Below are 20,738 nucleotides of genomic sequence, written 5' to 3'. Positions count from 1 at the left end.
AGACTACATTACAGAAAGAAAAACTCCCTGAAGTTTTCTCCCTTCTTCGAGCAGTTCTAGGACTTTTTACATATACTAGGCAAGCCCGTTCCTCTGAGTATCCCAGCTGGATTTGGGCTTTGATTTTTTTCCCTTCTTATTTAAGTAAGTTCCATTTCTTTGTTACTAACACTAAATGGAGAACTAATTTCAAGGTTCTAAGCTCTAAGTAAAGACCAGCTGTAAAACCAGGCAGGGAGTTAAGAGTCGGGTGGGGAGACTAGAAGGTACTAGAAAGAGGAACCGCCAGGGAGAGCTAAGTTCCCATCTCCCTGATGGCTCCTCTTCAGTGGGTAAGAATCAGGGGCAGCTGTAGTTAAGGGGGCTAAAGAGGAAAGTCTTTGTAATAGTCATTTAAGCTTACAGATGATAACTGTGGTTCAATATAACTATTGTGTTTTCTTAACTTTAGTTGTTTGATTTATAAACTATAATGATTTTAGGACCTTAAAAGTACATCTGTCTTAGCTACTGTACCACTGCTGTGAATGGGCGCCATTACCATGGCAACGTTTAGCAGAAAGCATTTAATTCAGCAGCACTCAACCAGTGGGTCTTCACCATCTGAAAGCACATATTCCCCATGGTCTGAGGAGCTGTGATACTGCTCAGTAGCGAAATTACAGTTATAAAGTAACAACCAAAATGAATTTATGGTTGGGGGTTCCTAAGACCATCAGAAATGCTGGACGTGGTGGTGCACATCTTTAATCCCAGCACTCTGGAGGCAGAGGCAGGCAGATTTCTGAGTTTGAGGCCAGCCTGGTCTACAAAGTGAGTTCCAGGACAGGCAGGGCTATACAGAGAAACCCTGTCTCAAACCCTCCCCCCACCCCACCCCCCCCAAAAAAAAAAGACCATCAGAAATATGTGCTTTACAATGGCTGTGACACAGGTTGAGAACTACTGATTTAATGAATGTCTTGCTTACAGTTTCAGAGGGTCAGTCCATGATCATCATGGTCAGGATCCTGGTGGCAGGCAGCCAGGCAGGCTTGGGGCTGGAGCAGTAGCTACACCATAATCTGCAAGCAGCAGGCAGGGAGAGGGACAAACTGGACCAGGCATGCAATCCTCAAAGCCCACCCTCACTAACACACCCCCAACAAAGACCTCCTAATCCTCCCAAGCAGCCCACCAATTGGGAAGCACACACTTAAATATATGAGCTTACGGGGCATCCTCTTTCAAACTACCACTCCGTATAACTTTTACTTTATTCAGACTACATTTCCCAGAATGGTGGCAGGAGATCTGTCATAAGTATCTATGTACTGAGGTGGAGAAACATTGAGATGTGAGATAAAGCATATTTACCATTACCATTAAGGGGTCTGACCACCACAAGAAATACAACTTCAAACAGAAAAAGGGTCAGTCAAGGAAGCCAGGTGAAAATCATTATATGATGCAAGAATTATGAAACACAAAGAAGTATATTTAAATATTCATGAATGAAAAGTTGACAGGACCATAGGTCCCCAGGACTGCTATTAGCTCGTCCCTACCAAAGGCTTTTACTCTGTATAACATAGCCACAGGAACTCCGTAATTTCTATGTTAAATTTCCTGTCAACCAATAAGTATTTTTTCTCAAGGAGAGAAAATTGTGTTTTCTATAATGTAATAGCTTTCAAGGGGCTTTGACTCTCTCCTGCCACTTGGCTCCAGGGAAAGAAGTTCAGAATACTCACTAATGTGCTTCAGGTTTGGAGAAAATTGATTCCATTTCCACACAAAATAACTTTAAATTATTTAAGTAGTTAAAGTGCCCCGAAAGGAGAAGCAGACCATGTCTAAAAGTCCATTTCTCTTCTGGGAAATGCCAGATCAATTTCACCTGTCAATGTGGGTAATTTTGTTCCTAATGCTAGACTCACGAAACTCAATAGACTTTTATACTTTTTCATTGGTAGATCTTTAATTCTTAAATGTAAAATGGAGAAATGTCAACTTCTATCTTGCTTTAATTTATTCATAATAAATCCAGAGCTGTTTATTGCAGATGTTAGTGCCTCTATTTTCTTCCTTGCTTCAGTGAGCTCTTATTACTCTGAGATTTTCAAGCCTAGTTGTAGCTCTTTCTCAGTCAATAAAAACAGTTCTCAAATATTTATTCTTCTGTCCTGAAAAACCATCTCAGCTTCACTTCACTTTGTACCTAAAATATGAGCTGAGATGACACTTGGATTGAAAAGGTGACAATGTCTTGACTAAATCCTAGTTACTCCAGAAATATTATATGTTACAAACTGTTTCTATCCCAACTGAAATTAGAAAACAGGGTTCCTGTATTTCTGCAGTGGCTTACACAGCAACTGAGGGAAAAAGAAATACTGGAGAGAAAGTTTTAAAGTCTCTAGTACATAATTATAGAATTAGCCTTTGTCATTAAAGAGTAATAATACATGTTATAATTTATCAATGATAAACATTGAGATTCTAATCATAATGATATTCTGAACTACTGAAAGCAAAGTTGATTTTCAAGCTTTACTTCAGCCATTTGTTTCCCTCACCAAGGCTGCACATAGCTATTTTTAATAAGTATCTGTTATGTGATTGTAGGAAGTATGAGTTATCGCTGTGCCCATGCTAAATAATTCACAAGAAAAGTCTTTGAGTCTATTAGGTGGGGGGGAATTTCTCTAACTTGGCCTTTCCTAGTAGAAAAGAAGAAAGTAAGTCATTTGTAAGTGGCTGTTATTGTAATACTAAGCACATAGACATCTTTTTTTTTAATGCCAAACAACAAATACGTAACATTCACCAAGAGACTAGAGAATTTAATTGTAAACCAATTCGTTTTTTAAAAATATTGATTTGTTTGTTTTATTTATATGAGTACACTGTCTTCAGACACACCAGAAGAGTGCATCAGATCCCATTACAGATGGTTGTGAGCCACCATGTGGTCACTGGGAATTGAACTCAGGACCTCTGGAAGAGCAGTCAGTGCTCTTAACCTCTGAGTCATCTCTCCAGCCCCTAAACCAATTCTTAAAAGACTTATGACCAGAAACTTACCCAAAATATTCTCTTGGAGCTTTTATTATGAACAACATTTTGTACCTTAACGTTTTTCTTTATGCACCTCAAATACATTATAAAAAAAATCAACAACTTATGCCATGTATGACTGTCAATTAAAATGCTAACTACTGGTTAAAGTTAAGGTAGTTGAAAGGACGGCACAGGTAAAGCAATACATAACACCGAGACTCCAGCGTTAAGATCATGGATCTTAATTGTCCCTGGGTGGATCTCAAGACAACTGTGGACCTTTTGATGTTACATTCAAATTGGTATATGAATATGATGAAAGATATTTTCCTGACTCTTCTTTCCTGGATTCTTAAATTATTAATTAAGAGAGTTAATGGAAGAAAGAAAACATCAGAACAGTGACAGAGGGAAAAAAGACAGAGGGGGAGAGAGGGGCGAGAAGGGAGGGAGAAAGAGGAGGAGGGGCGGGAGATATGGGAGAGAAGGAGAGTGAGAAGGGAAGAAGACAGGGAACAGGAGGGGGATAAATCAGGAGAGGGTGAGGGGAGAGAAAGGAAGAAGGGAAGGCAGGGAGAGAAGAGAGAGAAGGAAGAAGGAGGTGTGTTACGGAAAGAGCAAAGACTTTTCATGTTTGTTCTTAGCTTCCTAATTTTGTCTTCCCCGGCTGGTTATTAGAAAGGCATATGCACCCGCTGCACATTTAGAGTTACTCTAAGCACATATTTACCATATAAGTGTAAACAGAAATCAAGTTTAATAAGCCTACATAATTTTATTCTAAGCCATCCTAATTAGACTTTGCAATAGTTGTGTAACAAATTTCTTAAAATTTCTTGATAGATCTTAATGTAGAATCAGCTTGAAAACATGATCAGTTCTTTTAAAACTGAACCATCTAATTGAAACAAGAATAAAATCCATAAATATTGTAGATCTGGTTTTCTTAAATGAGAATTGTTATTAAAATGTAAACATTCAATAAAATTGATTGGAATCTTACAACTTAGAAATAAACTTTAAATTGAAGCTAAATTCTCTTTCTATTAAGTTTTCATTTCACTAACGTTCAGACTGACTTTGGTGTTCAATGCACTAAGTCTGGAACTCTTTCCCTGCTATTCAAGGGAGAGCCATGCATTCAAGTCATACTGTGTGGTTCTATGGGAGGTAAATCAGGATAGACAGTAAGAAAATAGGTTGAAGTCGGGATAACTTTTTCATATTCAATTTTTGGAAAACAAAGACTGTCTAGTTTGAGCTCTTCTGGACATGAAAAATCCATAATGCATATGGTAGAGATAACACCAAAATTCAGAATTTAAGGCCATAAGAAGATAAAAATGTTTGGGCAGAGATGATGGATGGAAGAGTGGGTAAAGGCAGTTACTGCCAAGTCTGAAGAGCTGAATTACACAGAAGACTCTGAGATATTGCTATGTGCTTTGTCAGTATTAATCTGCTCCATTCTTGTGGAACTGTAATTATTATTCCTATCTTCATCTCTACTTCAGGAAAAGGTAATCAAGTCCCATAGTGGTTTTATCCTCTCCCACTGCAGAGCTGGGGAGCAGCTGTCCCAGCCTGTCTTGAGTCAAATTTTTGTCCTCTTCAATGTCTTGCTGTTCATCCATTTTTTTTTTTTTTTTGGAAAGGACTTCTAGAAAGCCCACAAACCCTAAGAGTTTTAGCTTCAGATCTGAAAAAGAAGAGAGTCCAGCCCACTGATGGTGTGCAGAATATCCAGTGTTCTTAGGAAAAGCTCTCCTCATCCCACCTACCACTCTGTGTTCCCAGGCTGCCCGCAGCTCGACCTTCTTTCCACCTCTTCCATTCTCAGGCTATGGTGCTGAAGAAAAACAAGTGTGATTTCTGCTTACGAGCCTTGCCTCTGTTATCTCTCTGAAGCAATCTCCCTTTCCTTTTCCATGATACATCTGACTTTCAGTCCCACAAATCACGCTGTTTACGTTCTTTATATCTAGCCAGCATCTTCTCATAGCAATAATTAGCCAACTATCGTAACCTTCTATCCGTCTTCTCCTGAACACATTTCACTGTTCTCTTCCTGTCTTGATGAAACAGGAGCATTTGTTCTGCCCCGGTCATAACCTCTCATTTTCTTTCTCTCATTTTCCTCTATTTTTGAATTGTATTCTTTCCCCACTCATCCCCTCTACATTTTCTTAAATCTTGTCATTATTGTCTGGAATCTGTGGTATTGTTTCAGGTATTTCAATCCTCAGCATCTCCTGGCCGTCTATTTCATCCTCTCTGGTACCCAACTAGAACTGGAACCCTTGGTGCATTGACTATTTCTCATCCATCATGCTTCTTTGTGTCTATATTCTGTCAAAGCCCATCACTGAGACCAGGGTATAGACCCAGATCTCTTGACTTTTTCTTTCTTAATAAAACTTTACCTTGTGGAAATTCAGTTCCTTTCTGTTCTGAGATGGAATCATCAAACTTGCCACACTGTCCAGTTTCTCTAAACCATGAGTGCTCAAATTCCAGACACACTGTCACTGTCACTTACATCTGCTCTTTTCACACACTGACTCTCCTTAATTTTAGTCTTACACCTTCTCTTCTTTCCCCAAATATATTACTCTCCATTTTATTCAGGACTGATGGAACTGTGTCTTACTTCATGGGATAAAAATAGAAATGGCATTTCTGGCTCCTGATTTTCCTGTGTGCAAGCCCTCTGCTTTCTTTTGTGAAAAGGTGTGAGCTACATGACACAAGTCCCTCACTTGGCAGTAGATCTGAGTTTAGCCTCATTAACTCATCACAGTGATTACCTTTTGTTTGGTCATTACAGAATACCTCTCCTAGCCCTTTCTCATCTCCATGCATGTATGATGTTATTTCAGACATCGTGGAAAAGGATCTGTGACAATTTAGCGTGGTCACAGGACAGTCTTTGTTTCCCCACGGTCTGACACTTTGTTCATCTATCTGGAGGCATCAGTTTAACAACCTGGGTATATCTTTTATTAGACACCAGGAGGGACTAGTGTGAGCTACAACAACAACATGAGATAAAGCAAGCAAGTGAGAACACAGAGCGAAGGCTCTGACAATTACACTGTTATAGGACGTTAGACTAGCTCAGCAGCAGCAGGTTGACTGTTTTATAAATTACAAGAATTTATAGGGGTTACACAGAGTCCTAGTCATAGCCAAATGGTACAGGACACAGTTTTATAAAATACCATTCACACCCAGAACCAGAATATACACATCCTGAGTGCTGAAAGTCAATGGTGTCTGACTGAGATAACACAGGCCGTAGAATTATCTAGTCAGGGATTAACACAGTCATCATAAAAATGCTTTCATAAGTAATTACAAATTTCTTGGCAATATGTAAGCATACAAAATAATAGGAAGTAAACACAAATTATAGGAACAACATGAAAATTATAGCACTGACAAAAGAATTCACAGAAATAAAAATAGGGTAAACATAATAGTAGGGCAGAGATAACAGAAGACAAAATTACAGGCTGTTGATCGCAGGTCTTTTGAACTGTCCTGTTCTCAACAATTGAGAGGACATAGACCAAAAGAAATATGATGCAGGGTCTGAAGATGTTGCCAAGAGATTAAGAGCATTTGCTGCTCTTGGAGGGGCACTACAGCACCCACTGCAGGCTGGTCACAATCCACTGTCCTCCTGTGAAGGTGTCCAATCCCAGGCATCTGGAGTTTCAGATGAGTGTAAGCTGCCATACAGGTGCCGGAAAGGGAAATCTGCTCCTTTGCCAGAGCAACAAGTGTTCGTAACAGCTGAGCCATCTCTTCTGTGCCCTAAGAAAAATTCTGAAAAACAGGCAGAGGTAAATATTGAATTGCTTGTGAGGGAACAACCATTAGAAGGGCTATGGAATTTTCATCTAAAACTGTGATAGCAAAGGGAAGCACCCCCTCCCCCATGTAAATGGCTATCAGCCCAAACCCTTAAGTTGTATGCTTAGTGAAACTGTTTCCAGCAGAAGTTTCCCTAAGGTAAAAGTGAGTGAAATTCTTCAAACAAAAAGAAGTGATAAGAGAGAATCTTGGAACATCTGGAAGGAGAAAGGAGGAAACACAAAGTAGGAGTATAGTCAGTGGATAACATTACTTTTGACTTTAATGACTTAAAATGCCACCAATACCTCAATACTTGGGTTTGCTGGACATACTCCTGTAGAAATCAATGAATAATTTAAACCTTCTAGTTCTTACTGGATCAAAAAAGGTACTAATAGTGTGGGTCATATGGCAGCAATCAGAAGAAACACTTCGAGGGTACAAGTTTGCACCTCAACACTGGGCAAGAGCTGAGTATCAAGGGGCGTTTCAGAAACACACTATTTCCGTGATCCTTGTGGAAAACAAGCAATATGCAGTAAGCTTGTGTGACACCGTAGTGGAACAAAATAGTGTTGGCTTAGTAGATTTTCATTTATTGACCACAGCTAACTAACCTATCAATATTTCTTCAGCTTAAAGATGGAGCCCAAGACTAAAGGATTAAAACAGCAGCAGCAGCAGCATAAGAAACTTCTGGCTGCAATGCTTTCCCAAGACTCCTTCGAGTCCATCCACAGCCCCACGCCGTCTGTTATCGAAGAAGACATTGATAATGAAGATGATGCAATGGAGTTGCTGGGTAATTTTAAAAATTAATAACTTCTCTTTTTCATCTTTTCTGGCATTGTAAAATGTGCAATAATTGGGGGATTTTAAACCTTTAGAATAGTCTTGTCTAGGGCAAAGGGATCTCTTTAACATACACTTTCTTTCCATTAGAACTTTATGAAGTTGCATGTAAGAACTAAGTTGAACCTATGGAAGCATGTGGAACATTCCCTAGACTGTACTCTATGCTTTGTATACGCAGCGCTCTATCCTCTGACATCAGTGAGCTTTATTCAGTGTGCAATTGTGATAGGATGCAAACCTGTCTGTTTTATTTTCTTGACTACACATATTGTCTATAAAATACATTCTCTTCCTAAGAAGGTTTTGTGGCTATAAGGTTGCTTTAGAAGAATATCATAGACTTGAAAGATGTTGGCAGTAGATTAATGTTGAATGCCTTTCATGGATGATATGGAGTCTTTTAGAGATTTCAAAGTTTAGAGACCCATTTCCTTCACACAACTTCATTGACATTGTAGATACAGTTTTTCTTTTAACAGTTTTTCATTTTTAAAGTTTTAGCGATTCAAGGATGTGATCCTGTTTCAGTAGAAATATTCTCATACAAATTATCTTCCTATAAATTGTTAATTGATACTCACTTTGGGAAAAAAAAATTTTTTTTTCAGAACAGACTTTCTCTGTGTAGTCCTAGATGTCCTGGAACTCACTCTGTTGACCAGGCTGACCTTGAGCTCAGAGATCCACCTGCCTCTGCCTCCTAAGTGCTGGGACTAAAGGTGTGGACCACCATGCCTGGCTGCAAAATCATTTTTGTGAAAGGATATGAACTTTTTTTTGCAAGCAGTCCACACGTAAAATGGTGTGTTTTTAATTGAGTAGTACTAGCTATTCTATAGAGCAGTAAAATAATTGGTATATGCGTTTATAACAACATTCTATTATATTTAAGCTGAAAAAGAATAAATAATATATTTACACATAAAATATCAATGCACTGCAAAGGTACTTTATTTAAAATTCTAAAACAGATTCCTTGGATTATGTTCTATATAAATGATAAGTCTCTATGCAAACACCTGCAAAGGTGTTATTCAGTAGATGATGGAAGGGTTCAAGATCTTTTCTAGTGGTCTAATAGCTACCTTGAGTCTAGAATTAAGGAGACTGAATTATGTCACTTTCGGTTAGATACTACTGGCACTTGTTTTCTTTTAAGCAATTGAGACTTACTCCCCTAACTTCTAACCATTAAAGTGACAGGGCTTTCGGATACCCTGGCACTTTTGTCCATCCTTCATTCACTACCAAGGACTTTGACCTAAGGTCATAAAATAAAATCATTTCTGTTACAGGCATTTTCCAGTCATGTTAAAAATGTAAACTCATCACTTCTGCCATGTTCTTTACCTATGCTATCACAGTCAAATATAGTGGTGACTCCTAGTGCAGAAGAGGGGGCAGAGGTCACCACTGCACACTTGTTTCAAGAAACTGGTTCCTCTGCTTAGTCTCGCAGGACAAGGGGGTGTAAACCTGGGAGGTGGAGTGTGCCTAGATCCCTGGGGACTTGTTCACGTACATATAGGGTCTTTTGTAACTGTGTCTGTCAATTGCTTCTCTGCTGGTCAGGGATAGTGAAAGAGATGATTGAGAGACTCTTAGGAGATTCACATGTCTACGTTATGCTGACTGTCCTGAAACCTTACCCGCTCTGTTCAAAAGTTTCTAGCTTTCTAAACTGAAAACCGGAGGGTTGGATCTTGGCATCTACCTCGTGATGAGCCACTAGTGATTGACTCTCATTAACCCTTCTTCTCCTTTTGATATTTAGCCTGCATTCTGTCCAGGCTTAGCAGTAAAGAATTGTAGAGGCTTTGGGCATTCTCTGTGTAGTCTCCCATATCTCTGCCCAGGTGGCTGAAAGGGACGCTGCTCTCTTAGTGATGAGCATTTCTTGTAGTGGCATGCAATGCCCAAGCACACAGCAGTAACATTAGATAATTCCACATGCGTTTCCCCTGGTTTTGAAAATGATTCCAGAGAAACATGAGATTGCATTTAGATGATGAAAACACAAATGTTAATGACTTGACAATTTATGCAAAATGAAAATTTAGTACATAGAATCATTGTTATGATGTAACTGACATTGTTGTTTAAAATATCATTTGGGAATCTATGATGCATTGCAGAATGAGCTTGCTGTAATGTGTTTTTAATGGTTTAATTTTTTTATTATCTATGCCATAATAAAGTAAGCTGAAAATGTGTCATGCATGGAAAGTAATCTATAAATGTGAATTGATACAAAAAATATATGACTTTATTTAATATTAATATAAAAATGAATTACCTATCAATATAGTTGGTTGACTTAAGCAGAAAATCTTTTAGTGTAGACAGTACATATAAATAAACTTAGTCCTTCTTGTCTTTATTGAAATGCAGTGTTGTTAATACATGTTGATTATATAATCACAGTTGTTTAAATGTATGTCTATGGATTTATTTCATAAACATACTAGGCATGTGGAAATATATTTTAGGATCCATTTCATATTAATTTCTATGATTACTTTAAATTCTATTTATAAATTAATAGTGCAGAAATAACCACTTATGAAATTAATATGATCTATCAAATAATGAACTATCTGTACTTGGAGATTTAAAATCACACCAATAATAAGTACCTCTGAAATTGGCTCTAGATATACAAAACATATAATAAAAACGTCTTCCCACTCACCTCAAATGATACACTTCTCAACCATAAATATAAGAAAGCCTCAACTGTTTTGGTGGCTACACTGACACATAACAGTCAGATTCATGAAGAGTCTTTCCAGAAAATGATCACATTTTCTAAAACATCTACTAAAATCAAGAGTTTTTCAAAAATGGTATGAGACAAGATGAGTTTCCCAGACCTTCTAGGGATTTTTTCTTTATCCTTACAGGGAATTTAAGGAACTGTTAAGGATGTTTGACTGTGTGACCATCTTCCCATTTTCTTATGTTTCCAGTTTTCATCATCATGTTAGAAATGTAACAGTAGTAAATGAATACAATGAGTAGTGAAAAAATTTTTGAAAAATTAACAGTAATATGTAGGTAATTGCTTTCTACACAGTTTAAACTGATTTATTCCCATTTTAAAAAGCTAGAATAAAAGGCACAACTAATTTATTATATATTTTCATTGAAACAATTACTTATAAAGTACTTTAGGCTTTCTTAGATTTGAGGACAAGGAGACTATCTAAAAATCATATTCCAGAGATGCTAAAGCCACTATACTTTTTGGCCTTAGCTCAGAATTATATAATTTAAATTTAAAGCTAACTCTACATTACCTCAAACAAACAACATTGTTATAAACATAATTTACTCACTTTAAGATAAATGGGTAAATGCAGTTTCTAGGTCTCCAATATCTTAACAAATATATCAACTCATTATTGGCAAAATACAGAGAAGATTTACTGGAGGGACTCATTTAGGTGAGGTGTTCTTTTGCTCAATTCTTCTGCATTTTGATGAACTTTGTTTAAGATAAACATTCACTGCCATGTGTTTGGTTAAGTTAGAAGCATTTAAGGAAACAAAACAAAACAAAACAAAAAACCCAAACAACCTTCCCATATTTACAAAGTAAAAGTAGGCCATTGCATCTGAGAGAGAGGAAGGCTGTCATTGTGGCTCAGGGAAGGAGACACCACATGTTGTTTATACTTTACTGACTTAATACCTGTGAAACAGTCTAAACCAGAAGGAACCAGCAACATAAGCCTCTATGGTTTTTTTTTTTTTTCTCTTATAGCATTGATCATTTAGAACATCAGAATAGCAAAAGAAACTGAAGAGTCTTCATAAAAAATGATTCTTTATAAAAATTCTGAGGACTTTCAGACATTGAACCACTGAGTATTTCAATATTACCTGTAAGATTGCTTAAAACATTAATTCATTCAGTGTAGTATAAAAGCAAGTTAATCTAAATTAGTGCCCATTATAGATAAAATATCAAAATGGGGAGTACTTTAACATATAGTTAAAACACTCAGAAGATTAATTTTTAAGGCACTGAAAAGAGTTACCTCAATCCAAGTCAGTTTTATTTCACAATATGATGTTCTAAAAAATTCCATTAATTATTCTTCAGCTATTACCAAAAGTTAACCAAACCTTACAGAGAAGCACCAAATCAATCAGTGTAGCTGCAGACCTAAGGCATCCTGAAATATTGTGAGGTATCTGTCACTTGTCATAATATCTCCCCTGGGACAAAAGCTCTGGAGAAGGTCCCATTCTTGTGTTGGCATCCATGCTCTGAGCTGTAACTTCAGTTGACTTCCATATTGTCATTGCCTATATGAAATCCACATAGACACAATCGCCCTGTGGTTAAAGGACTTGAATAAGGACTTGTCAAACTCAAAAGAACACTGATAGAAAGGATATACGCAGAAACTGAGAAGGTTCACTGATCATTGTTTACAGCCAGAGACCATGAAGTGGAAGTTTCTGAGTCATCCATACTCACTAATTTGTTCGGTGTTTGGAATTCTACGCATGGTTTGTTCTCTGTATTTGTTATTTTTATTTCTTTCCAAAGATACCAGAATTTTTGCTAATAGTAATGAATACTTTGTGTGGAGTATTCATTTTTTTTAATGAGTATAATACAAGAAGATGTCATCAAAACCGTACCTACCACTTGATAGCATTTGTATGGCATGTGATAAGAAATGCTTTGCTTTCCACATGTAAATAAACAATTCCAACTGTAAAGCACATTGATCCAGGAGAATAAAATTAATAGTTTGCAAGTAATTTCTAAACACGTAGACAAATCCTTTGAAGTGTTGATTGTACTTCAGGTGAAAACGTCTTTTACCCAGCAGACAACTGCTTCCAGTCATTTCTGTGTAGGTTTACTTAAGATATATTGACTATTACACAAAAGTATGAAGTGATTGACACTTACCAATGGCAGCATTAGTGTTTTTCATACACGTACTGTGGCTTTCCCCTGAACATTGTGACCTGTGGGCCACTGTGATGTGCTGTAGGTGACCTGGCCAAAGACCTGTGCTCCAATTCTAAGATCCAAATCGTCTCCCATGCTACCTCTTGCTAGTTTTTTTCCCCCCACGTTTTTGCTTTTAAGGGAATTGCTTTTTAATCTTTTACTAATCTCCGAGCTTCAAGGAATTAGTTGTAAATTCCTAGATGCACCATGTGCTCTCTCTACTGCACAGGCATGGTGTGAGGTAATAAGATATTCTCAGAAAATGACACATTCCTCTTCCATCACAGCTGACAGGAATACTGGGGGAAAAGGACATGAATTTATGTATAAAACTCTTCTCCCAACCAGTTATGTTCTCTAACCCGTGGCTATGTTATGCAATTGGAGGCGAAAGAAAATATGTGCTTTCTTTAACTGTGGAGAAAAGCCTTCCAACAGTAAAAACCAGTGTTTCTCAGAGCATAAAAAAATACTTGGGGCTGGAGAGATGGCTCAGAGGTTAAGAGCCCTGACTGTTCTTCCAAAGATCCTGAGTTCAAATCCCAGCAACCACATGGTGGCTTACAACCAACTGTAGTGACATCTGGCGCCCTCTACTGGTGTGTCTGAAGACAGCTACAGTGTACTTACCTATAAATAATAAATAAATCTTAAAAAAAAAAAAAACAAAAAAACAAAAAACAAAAAACTTGGAGAGCCAAGCTCTGAAACCCCAAGTGTGGCCACAGAGAATCATACAGACCAGCCTACTGCCTGCCAGCTCACAGCATCTCATCTTTCACGTGACCCATGGAAATTTAAGCAGGGGCAGTGACTTCTGTGACTTGTTAAAAATGGGGAGGAGATTGCTAGATGGTACAATTTATAGGAGTAGAAAAAAGTTATTTTGTATATATGCAGAGGTTCACACTCGCAGACACAGCTTGGGAAAGAAGAGAAAGGGGGTGTTAGGTCAAATTCAGAAAATCTAGAACTGTAATTCACGTTTATGTGTTTCTGCACAGATCAATTACTGTACTTGTTATTGATGTGATATTGCAGGATGATTTGTTCAGCCATGTACTTATTTTTGTGTAATTTGAGTATGAACTTTTGCTTTATATAAGACTAATTTGAAATTCGCACTGAATCACAACTTTGTTATATTTTTTATTGGTTGATACAAATGAATTGTAATTAATTTTCCAATCGTTTGCAGCTTAATGTCAAAATCAATAGCATATTAAAGACATGTTGCAATTCCTCTGATTTCTTTACATCTTGTTTTATAGCTAAAAATGTGTTTAGATATTTCTATATCCTGATATACTTAACTACATGTTTAATTATTTTCAAAGAAACACTTAAATGAAACAGAATGCTAAGAAGAATGTTCACAAAACTTGACAACTATTTCCCCAAACTGTTGTTCTTGTAAAAATAAAACTTTCTTTAAAACACTTAACATTATGTTATATGTATGTTTTTGGGAATCCTTAAGAAAAATAAGTATATCCATTATTGATGTAAAGATTTTAAGTGAAAGACCGCCAAGAAATACAGTGGCGAATTTAAGGTTGTTACAATAGAAGTCAGTGAAGATTAATCTTTTCTTTTCTATTTTTTTAACTTATGTCCTTCCTATTGAATGCCTCTGTCATGTTGGATAGATTTGCCCGTGTTAAAACAAAATCTTCTGAGATTGTATTTAAAATTTTAATTTCTTTAAAGCTTGCTTTTCCAAGCATTGCCAGAAGAGGTCATTTATGGGTCATTTATGGGTCATTTTAATTATTGACATTCAGTAAATATGTGTTTCAAAATATTAACATGGGTGGTATTAATACAGTAAAGCAAAAATCACAGTAAGCTTAGGAACTTGGCTTTTCAAGAATGGCAAAGTGTGTGAAGTCAGCAATGAGAGCCTTGATACACACTTCACCGCTATTGCAGATTGTAGGGCCGGGAACAGGGATGCCCTGCAAACTTGTTGCTAGAAAAATAAGATTAATAAAAATGTTCACTTTTTTTGTAAGATTAAGTAAAAACAATTCATGCTAAAGTTCTCAACCATCAGGTAAACTAGAAAATTAATATAATTCTTAAGTGGAGTCTTTACTTCTTTCCTTTTAATGTATGAAATTGAGTTCATGTAAAAAAAAAATAAAGTAAGACACAGGAAAACTTAGGTTTGCCTCATATATTTAGAAAACATTTCTACAGCGTCTGCATCTTGGTCATTTAATTACCTTTTAAAGATGAATACTGTCAACTTTCTAAAATTTTATAACATATGAAGCTAATTGGTACTTTAGCCCAAACCATGGAAATTTAAACAGTACCAGTATTACAAAGAGCACAAATGTGTTTGAATTCTCTGATGATTCAATTGAACAACTATTCATAGCAATATGAATATTCTTGCTGTTTTTAACAGTATCAAAAGCTATAACTTGAAGTGTGATTTTATTGTAGATGTATTAGATTTTGGTGCCTGGTTGCCTGCCTCCATGGTTTGTAGTCACAGTCTCTGGCAGTTCTGTAGCATGGAAAGTCAACATCTGGGGTATGGAACCCCAGAGTGTGAGGCCTGTGGATCTGATCTTGTGATGGGAATGGGGCCTTTGGCTAAGAAAACACTATTGTTTCCAAGGCTTGCTCTTCTGTAACCCTTTCTTTCAGATTACACAACACTAACACCTATGAAGAGGTGTGTGTTTGTGTGTGTGTGTGTTAAGCTGGAGGGAAGATGGAAGGGAAGTGGGGAGAGAGAGAGAGGGAGAAAGAAAGAGAGGGAGAGAGAGAGAGAGACAGAGAGAGAGACAGAGAGAGAGAGAGAGAGAGAGAGAGAGAGAGAGAGAACTTTGTCTTCCCTTTATGGGTTTTTGACACTTAGGACCTGAAATTTCTCAAGTAGCATTAATAATATCATGATACCATCTAGGCCTCGCATCTTGGTAGCTGAGTTAAGGCATATTCTGTAGTTTAAGATAGAGACGATATCTCTGTTTGTCTAGCATAAGATGGCAAGACAAGCCCTGAGCTACTTCACTTCAGTTTTGATAAGAGAAATTAAAAATGGGAGAGGAGTTACTCTCCAACAAAATGCTTTAAGCTGAGATAGAGAGGGAGCGAGAGCACCAAAGAAAGTGCTTTAAGAGCATACATCTAAAAGCAAAAGTCAATGTCCAAAAAGCTATGTTCCTTTAACAACATGCTCATAGGGAGATACTGCCTTTACTTAAAACAAATATTCTCACCAGAAATCCTAATAATGTTATAATATAGATATTGATAAATCATTATTTACTTTAGTGGCATCGATTCCTTTAGTAGTCCAAGATTTAAGTAAATTGCGGTTATAAAAGAAAGAAAGCAAGGTGAGACAATTTGTACATGGTGACTGTCATTCTCATGCCACCTCTATACTCTTAATACACTCAGTTCCTCTCTAGTCCCCTCCTCTCCCTTTCTCATTTCCTTCTTGAGTCGAATGTCTGTTTTTTTTTTTTTTTTTTGCCCAGGCAAGTATTAGAAATTGAGTATTTCTTCATAACACAAAAGAAAAATATCAAATGGAGACAAAAAGCAGTCCAAGATGAATAGTAAGAGACAAACAATACAATGGCAAGGAAACAACAAAAACAATCCTTTGAAAACCAGATTGAAAAAAACATAACAAAACAAAGCAGTGTATTGTAGAAAAAAAAAAAAAGGTTTAAAAGCTTGGCATCACTATCATGAAAGAATCTGATTCAATAACTGTATGCCCAGAAGGCTGAGGAAGAAGGGTTGCGGGTTTGACCAGCCTGCAGTGTGTGTGTGTGTGTGTGTGTGTGTGTGTGTGTGTGTGTTTCTCTATAGATAGATAGATAGATAGATAGATAGATAGATAGATAGATAGATAGATGATAGATAGCTTCTTTTCCTTTTATGTGTTAGAAATAAAAGTGTTTTAATCTTTTTTCTACAAAATTAAAATATATATGCATATATAATTTAAAAATGTGTAAATATATAGAAATATATCTATCTCTCTATATCAATATAGATAAATATAGATATAAGATAAAAATGAAAGAAGGAAGCGAAAGAGAAAAATCTAAATTTATGAAGATGGAACAAAACAGAGGAGGAAAATCAAGTAAATAGAAATTATATGGGCATAATGATCTGCAATGGCCAAAATAATGAAAAAAGAAGAAGAATGTGGGTGTAATTATAGCATCAAGATATACCCTAACAATTATGACTTGTGGCTTTAATATAAAGGATGACCAGTGGGATGAGCTAGAAGGATTCCTCCGCACTTAGGTGGTTAAGGTGGTTTGAGAGAGGAAAACATTTTTAAGTATTTCTTCTGGGAAGGTAAAGTGGTAAATATGATGGCAGATCTGCTTCATGCCTGCAACAAGTCACTCACTCCATCATAAAAGCAAACTCTTACAACTCAAAAATTTCCTGGAAATCACAAAATTTACTAGGAAGAAAATAAAACATTGAAAAACTGGGGCTCATTAAAATAATGATCTATTTGCTCATAAAAAGAAAAGAAAAAAATAAAGATGTAGAAAACTTGCCACTCTGTAGCAGGCAAAGTACAAATGACACAGCAGACGGAGTTTACACCAGACAGAGAGTGGGCACAATTAACACAAGTGAATTTTTCAATGGAACAACAAGCTCAAGAGAAATAAGAAAAATGAAAGTAGACATATTTGTAATACACATATAAGGAATGGCACAGCATCATAGCCACTAGGGAACTATGATTTAAAAGCATGAGATGCCACTTCCCCTGAGCTACAGCAGGTGAAATTAAAGACCAAACAGCAAGTTTGGAAGTGTGCAGCAACCAGCCCCCTCCAGCAGCATTGCTGACAAGGGTTAGAGAACACATCTGGACGGTATCTTGTACATTTAAATATGTACTTTCCCTGTGACCTAAAATTCCCTGCATGTTTCCAAGGCAATAAAACTTGTTTCCACAACTACACTGTGTCAAAAACTGGGCTACTTAAAAAAATCTAGTAGGACTCATTCAAGTGCCAAGCAAGAGTTGTGGTATATCCATAGAGTAGAATACTAGTTAGCAGTTAAAAGTGAAATAAATGCATGCAAAAAGTATGGTTGATCTTCATTGCCAAAAACTGAGTCTGTTCCCCAGAAACTTATATGTTATCAATAACCTAGCTCAACGTGATTATATCCTAAGATACGACTCTTAGAAAATAATCAACATTAAATGAACTCTATGTGGTGTTTGCTAATTAGGTAGGATTGGCATTTGTTATGAGAGAAATTTCCCTCACAATCACCATTTACACATGAAGGGCAGGATGTTCGAGTGTACAGATAAGTGTGTACTAAATGGACACTGACTCTTCTTAGAACTGTGACCTTGGGCACTTAAACCTCCAGGACTGTGAGTGACCCAAGGCATTCACAAATGGTGTTGAGCCTAGGAAACCAGACACCAATAACTATATTCTAGATTAATTTTATAGTAATACATTTATGAACAGGTAAATTTAATGGTAAATAAATTAGAATAGATAGACCAAATTGATATTGGTACAAGGAAATCTCCTGGGTGATAGAAGGCTTTATAACTTGACGCATATATGTGTCGAACTCACAAAATTGTATATACATTGTTGGTGTATTTCATTGCACGTTGTAATTCTAAAAATCACCAAATTCTTACATGGAATAAACCATGGTTGAGCCAAAATTAAACCAGATATTGGTGTTTCTGAAATGAAATTTGATGATTTTTGAAGATTCTGAATGTGAGTGGATTCCTTTCTACATTGGAACTTGATATAATTTCACCTTGCACATTTTTTTTTATTATCGACAGCCTTTTATTACACGATTTATATTTAATTGTTAACATTTACAAAGTACTGAACTGGTGCCAGTTTAGCCTCAGTACATACTATTGGCTAAATTAGGAAGCATTTTCAATGTTCTATAAATGGCACAAAAAACAAGGCCTCGCTCATAAAGCTGTGATAAGCATAAACCATGCTTGGAGCTCAGTACCACTGACACAGGCTAACACAGTCCATTGGCTTAGAAGCTGCTGTGCGGCCAAGAGCCTGAGACTCCTGACTCTCCAGCTTCTACTTCTTCAGTGCTGAGATCTAAGTTTTCATGAGCTGTTTTTGTAACGTTCTAGTCACTTTTAAGTTGTTGAAGACACCAAACATTTCCTATTTTCAAGTTTGAACACTTATAAATAAACGTGATAGAAGACAAGGAAATGGAGGAAGGCACTTCTGAAGACAGATGACTTACCCTTTGGACTGAGCAAACTGAGATGAACACATGCTCCAAAGTCTATCTGCTCTTGAAACAACAGTTAGTAATAACATCTTTGATTCTTAAATACAAGCTTTTTTGGAAGCTGTCTGGTTTCCTTCCTTGTTTTACTTTGGACAGTTTCATCCTGTCTTTGATAACTAGGTGTTAACTGTCCAGGCTTTTCTTTGCCCACCCCGGCTTCCAAATAATGATATGGAGGCAATTATTTATTTACTTAACAGAATTAATTCACTATATTTTTCTTGTATAAAAAGCCTTATGTGGTAGCCAAAATTGGAGCCTGGGTCCTCTGAACAGATCTGGTATGGGTTTTCACAAGATGACCAGTGAATTTTTGTTGAACAGTCTCTTTCCAGAGGTCAGGGGTCAGGTAGCTGTAGAGCTGTAGGTCATGGAGATGTCATCAAAGGTGGCCTTGGCAAAGTTGCCCAGGATGGCAGTAGATTTAAAGTGTGATTGAATCATGTTTTAGTAGCCACCGTTTCTGGTTTGTTTTATATGAACTGTGTCTTTTATTCCTATTGTCTTCTACTCTTTTTCAGCTCTTGGATGTTTTGTTTTGTTGTTTGATTTCAGTTTTATGAGTTATTTTACTGTCGGTGGGTATTTTCATGGAAGGAGGTCTCACTCTAGAGTCCTAGCTGACTTGAAATTTTCAATTGAACTCAAGCTACCCTCCAACTCTCAGTCCTCCCGTCTCTGCTGTCCAGATGCTGACTTTACCACAGTCCTATTTGCATGCACTCTGACGGTCTTGTGTTTTCAGTTTTTGTTAAAGCGTTATCTGTGCTAGGCATTGGCAATTGCTTGCATCATGTATGTACATGTATGTGTGCCGTGTTCATGCCCTGCACGCACAGATTCCAGAAGAGGATATTAAATCCACTAGAACTAGAGTTACAGATAGCTATGAGCCAACATGTGCATGCAGGGAATTGGACCCAGATCCTCTGTAAGAGCAGCAAGTGCTTTTAAATGATGAGCCATCTCTCCTGCCCCAACCGCTTGCTCTCAATTGAACATTTATATGATTCAATTTTTTCTATTTCTTTTCAAATCTTCAATCTTTTTCTTCCTTAGGATTCACTGTAGAGTATAATATTCTGTTACAGGCAAGCCTCCTTTAATTTATTCTATACTACATTCTTGACAGACTTGGTATTTTATGGTATCTCTTTAATCATTCATATATACATTCATATATATAAACATACACATAAGCATATTATTTAAGCTACTTATTTTGAACAGATTTGTCTGCTATATTAACAAAAATGTATAGTTTTATTTTTCTTCTACTTCATTTTTTAGAACTTTGCCTTGCTTAATATATTAATAAATAAAGTTTCTGAACTGATTCACTTTCTGTCTCCTTGAAGACATAAATTTCTGATGTTTATCAAAAGATATATACACAATAACAAATTTCCTCATTTTATCTGAGACTTTTAAAATTTTAATTATTTTAATATATTACCTTTTATTTTCATGTTTTCCTTTTATTTCCTATTATATTACTCTATTAAAACTTTTATTATAAATCAATTTTATACATTATGGAATTTTTGTCTGGTAGGGGCTGTTTTTCTCCCTATTCAAAATTTAAATATTTTACTCAGTGTTCTTCATGTACCCACAATTTCTTTTTTTTATTTATTATTATTTTCTTTATTTACATTTCAAATGCTATCCC

The 20,738-nt window shown here is 36.5% G+C and overlaps 1 protein-coding gene across 2 annotated transcripts in view; it reads left to right on the top strand.

Moving 5' to 3' along the window:
- The window catches only part of C22H8orf34 (chromosome 22 C8orf34 homolog), a 168,107-nt gene extending 154,840 nt beyond the window's left edge, over window positions 1-13,267 (top strand). Inside the window, exon 7 of one of the 2 annotated variants that reach the window (XM_029533318.1) lies at window positions 7,539-13,267. In XM_029533318.1, the coding sequence (XP_029389178.1) occupies window positions 7,539-7,722 (184 nt within the window). In that variant the 3' untranslated portion in view covers window positions 7,723-13,267. The remainder of the gene's footprint in view (window positions 1-7,538) is intronic. The other variant, XM_029533319.1, reaches the window with a different exon arrangement.
- The last annotated feature ends 7,471 nt before the right edge of the window (window positions 13,268-20,738 follow it).

The sequence above is a fragment of the Mus pahari genome, chromosome 22 (assembly GCF_900095145.1).
Source record: "Mus pahari chromosome 22, PAHARI_EIJ_v1.1, whole genome shotgun sequence".
NCBI classification, from domain to species: domain Eukaryota; kingdom Metazoa; phylum Chordata; class Mammalia; order Rodentia; family Muridae; genus Mus; species Mus pahari.
This window is presented reverse-complemented; position numbering and strand designations above follow the sequence as displayed.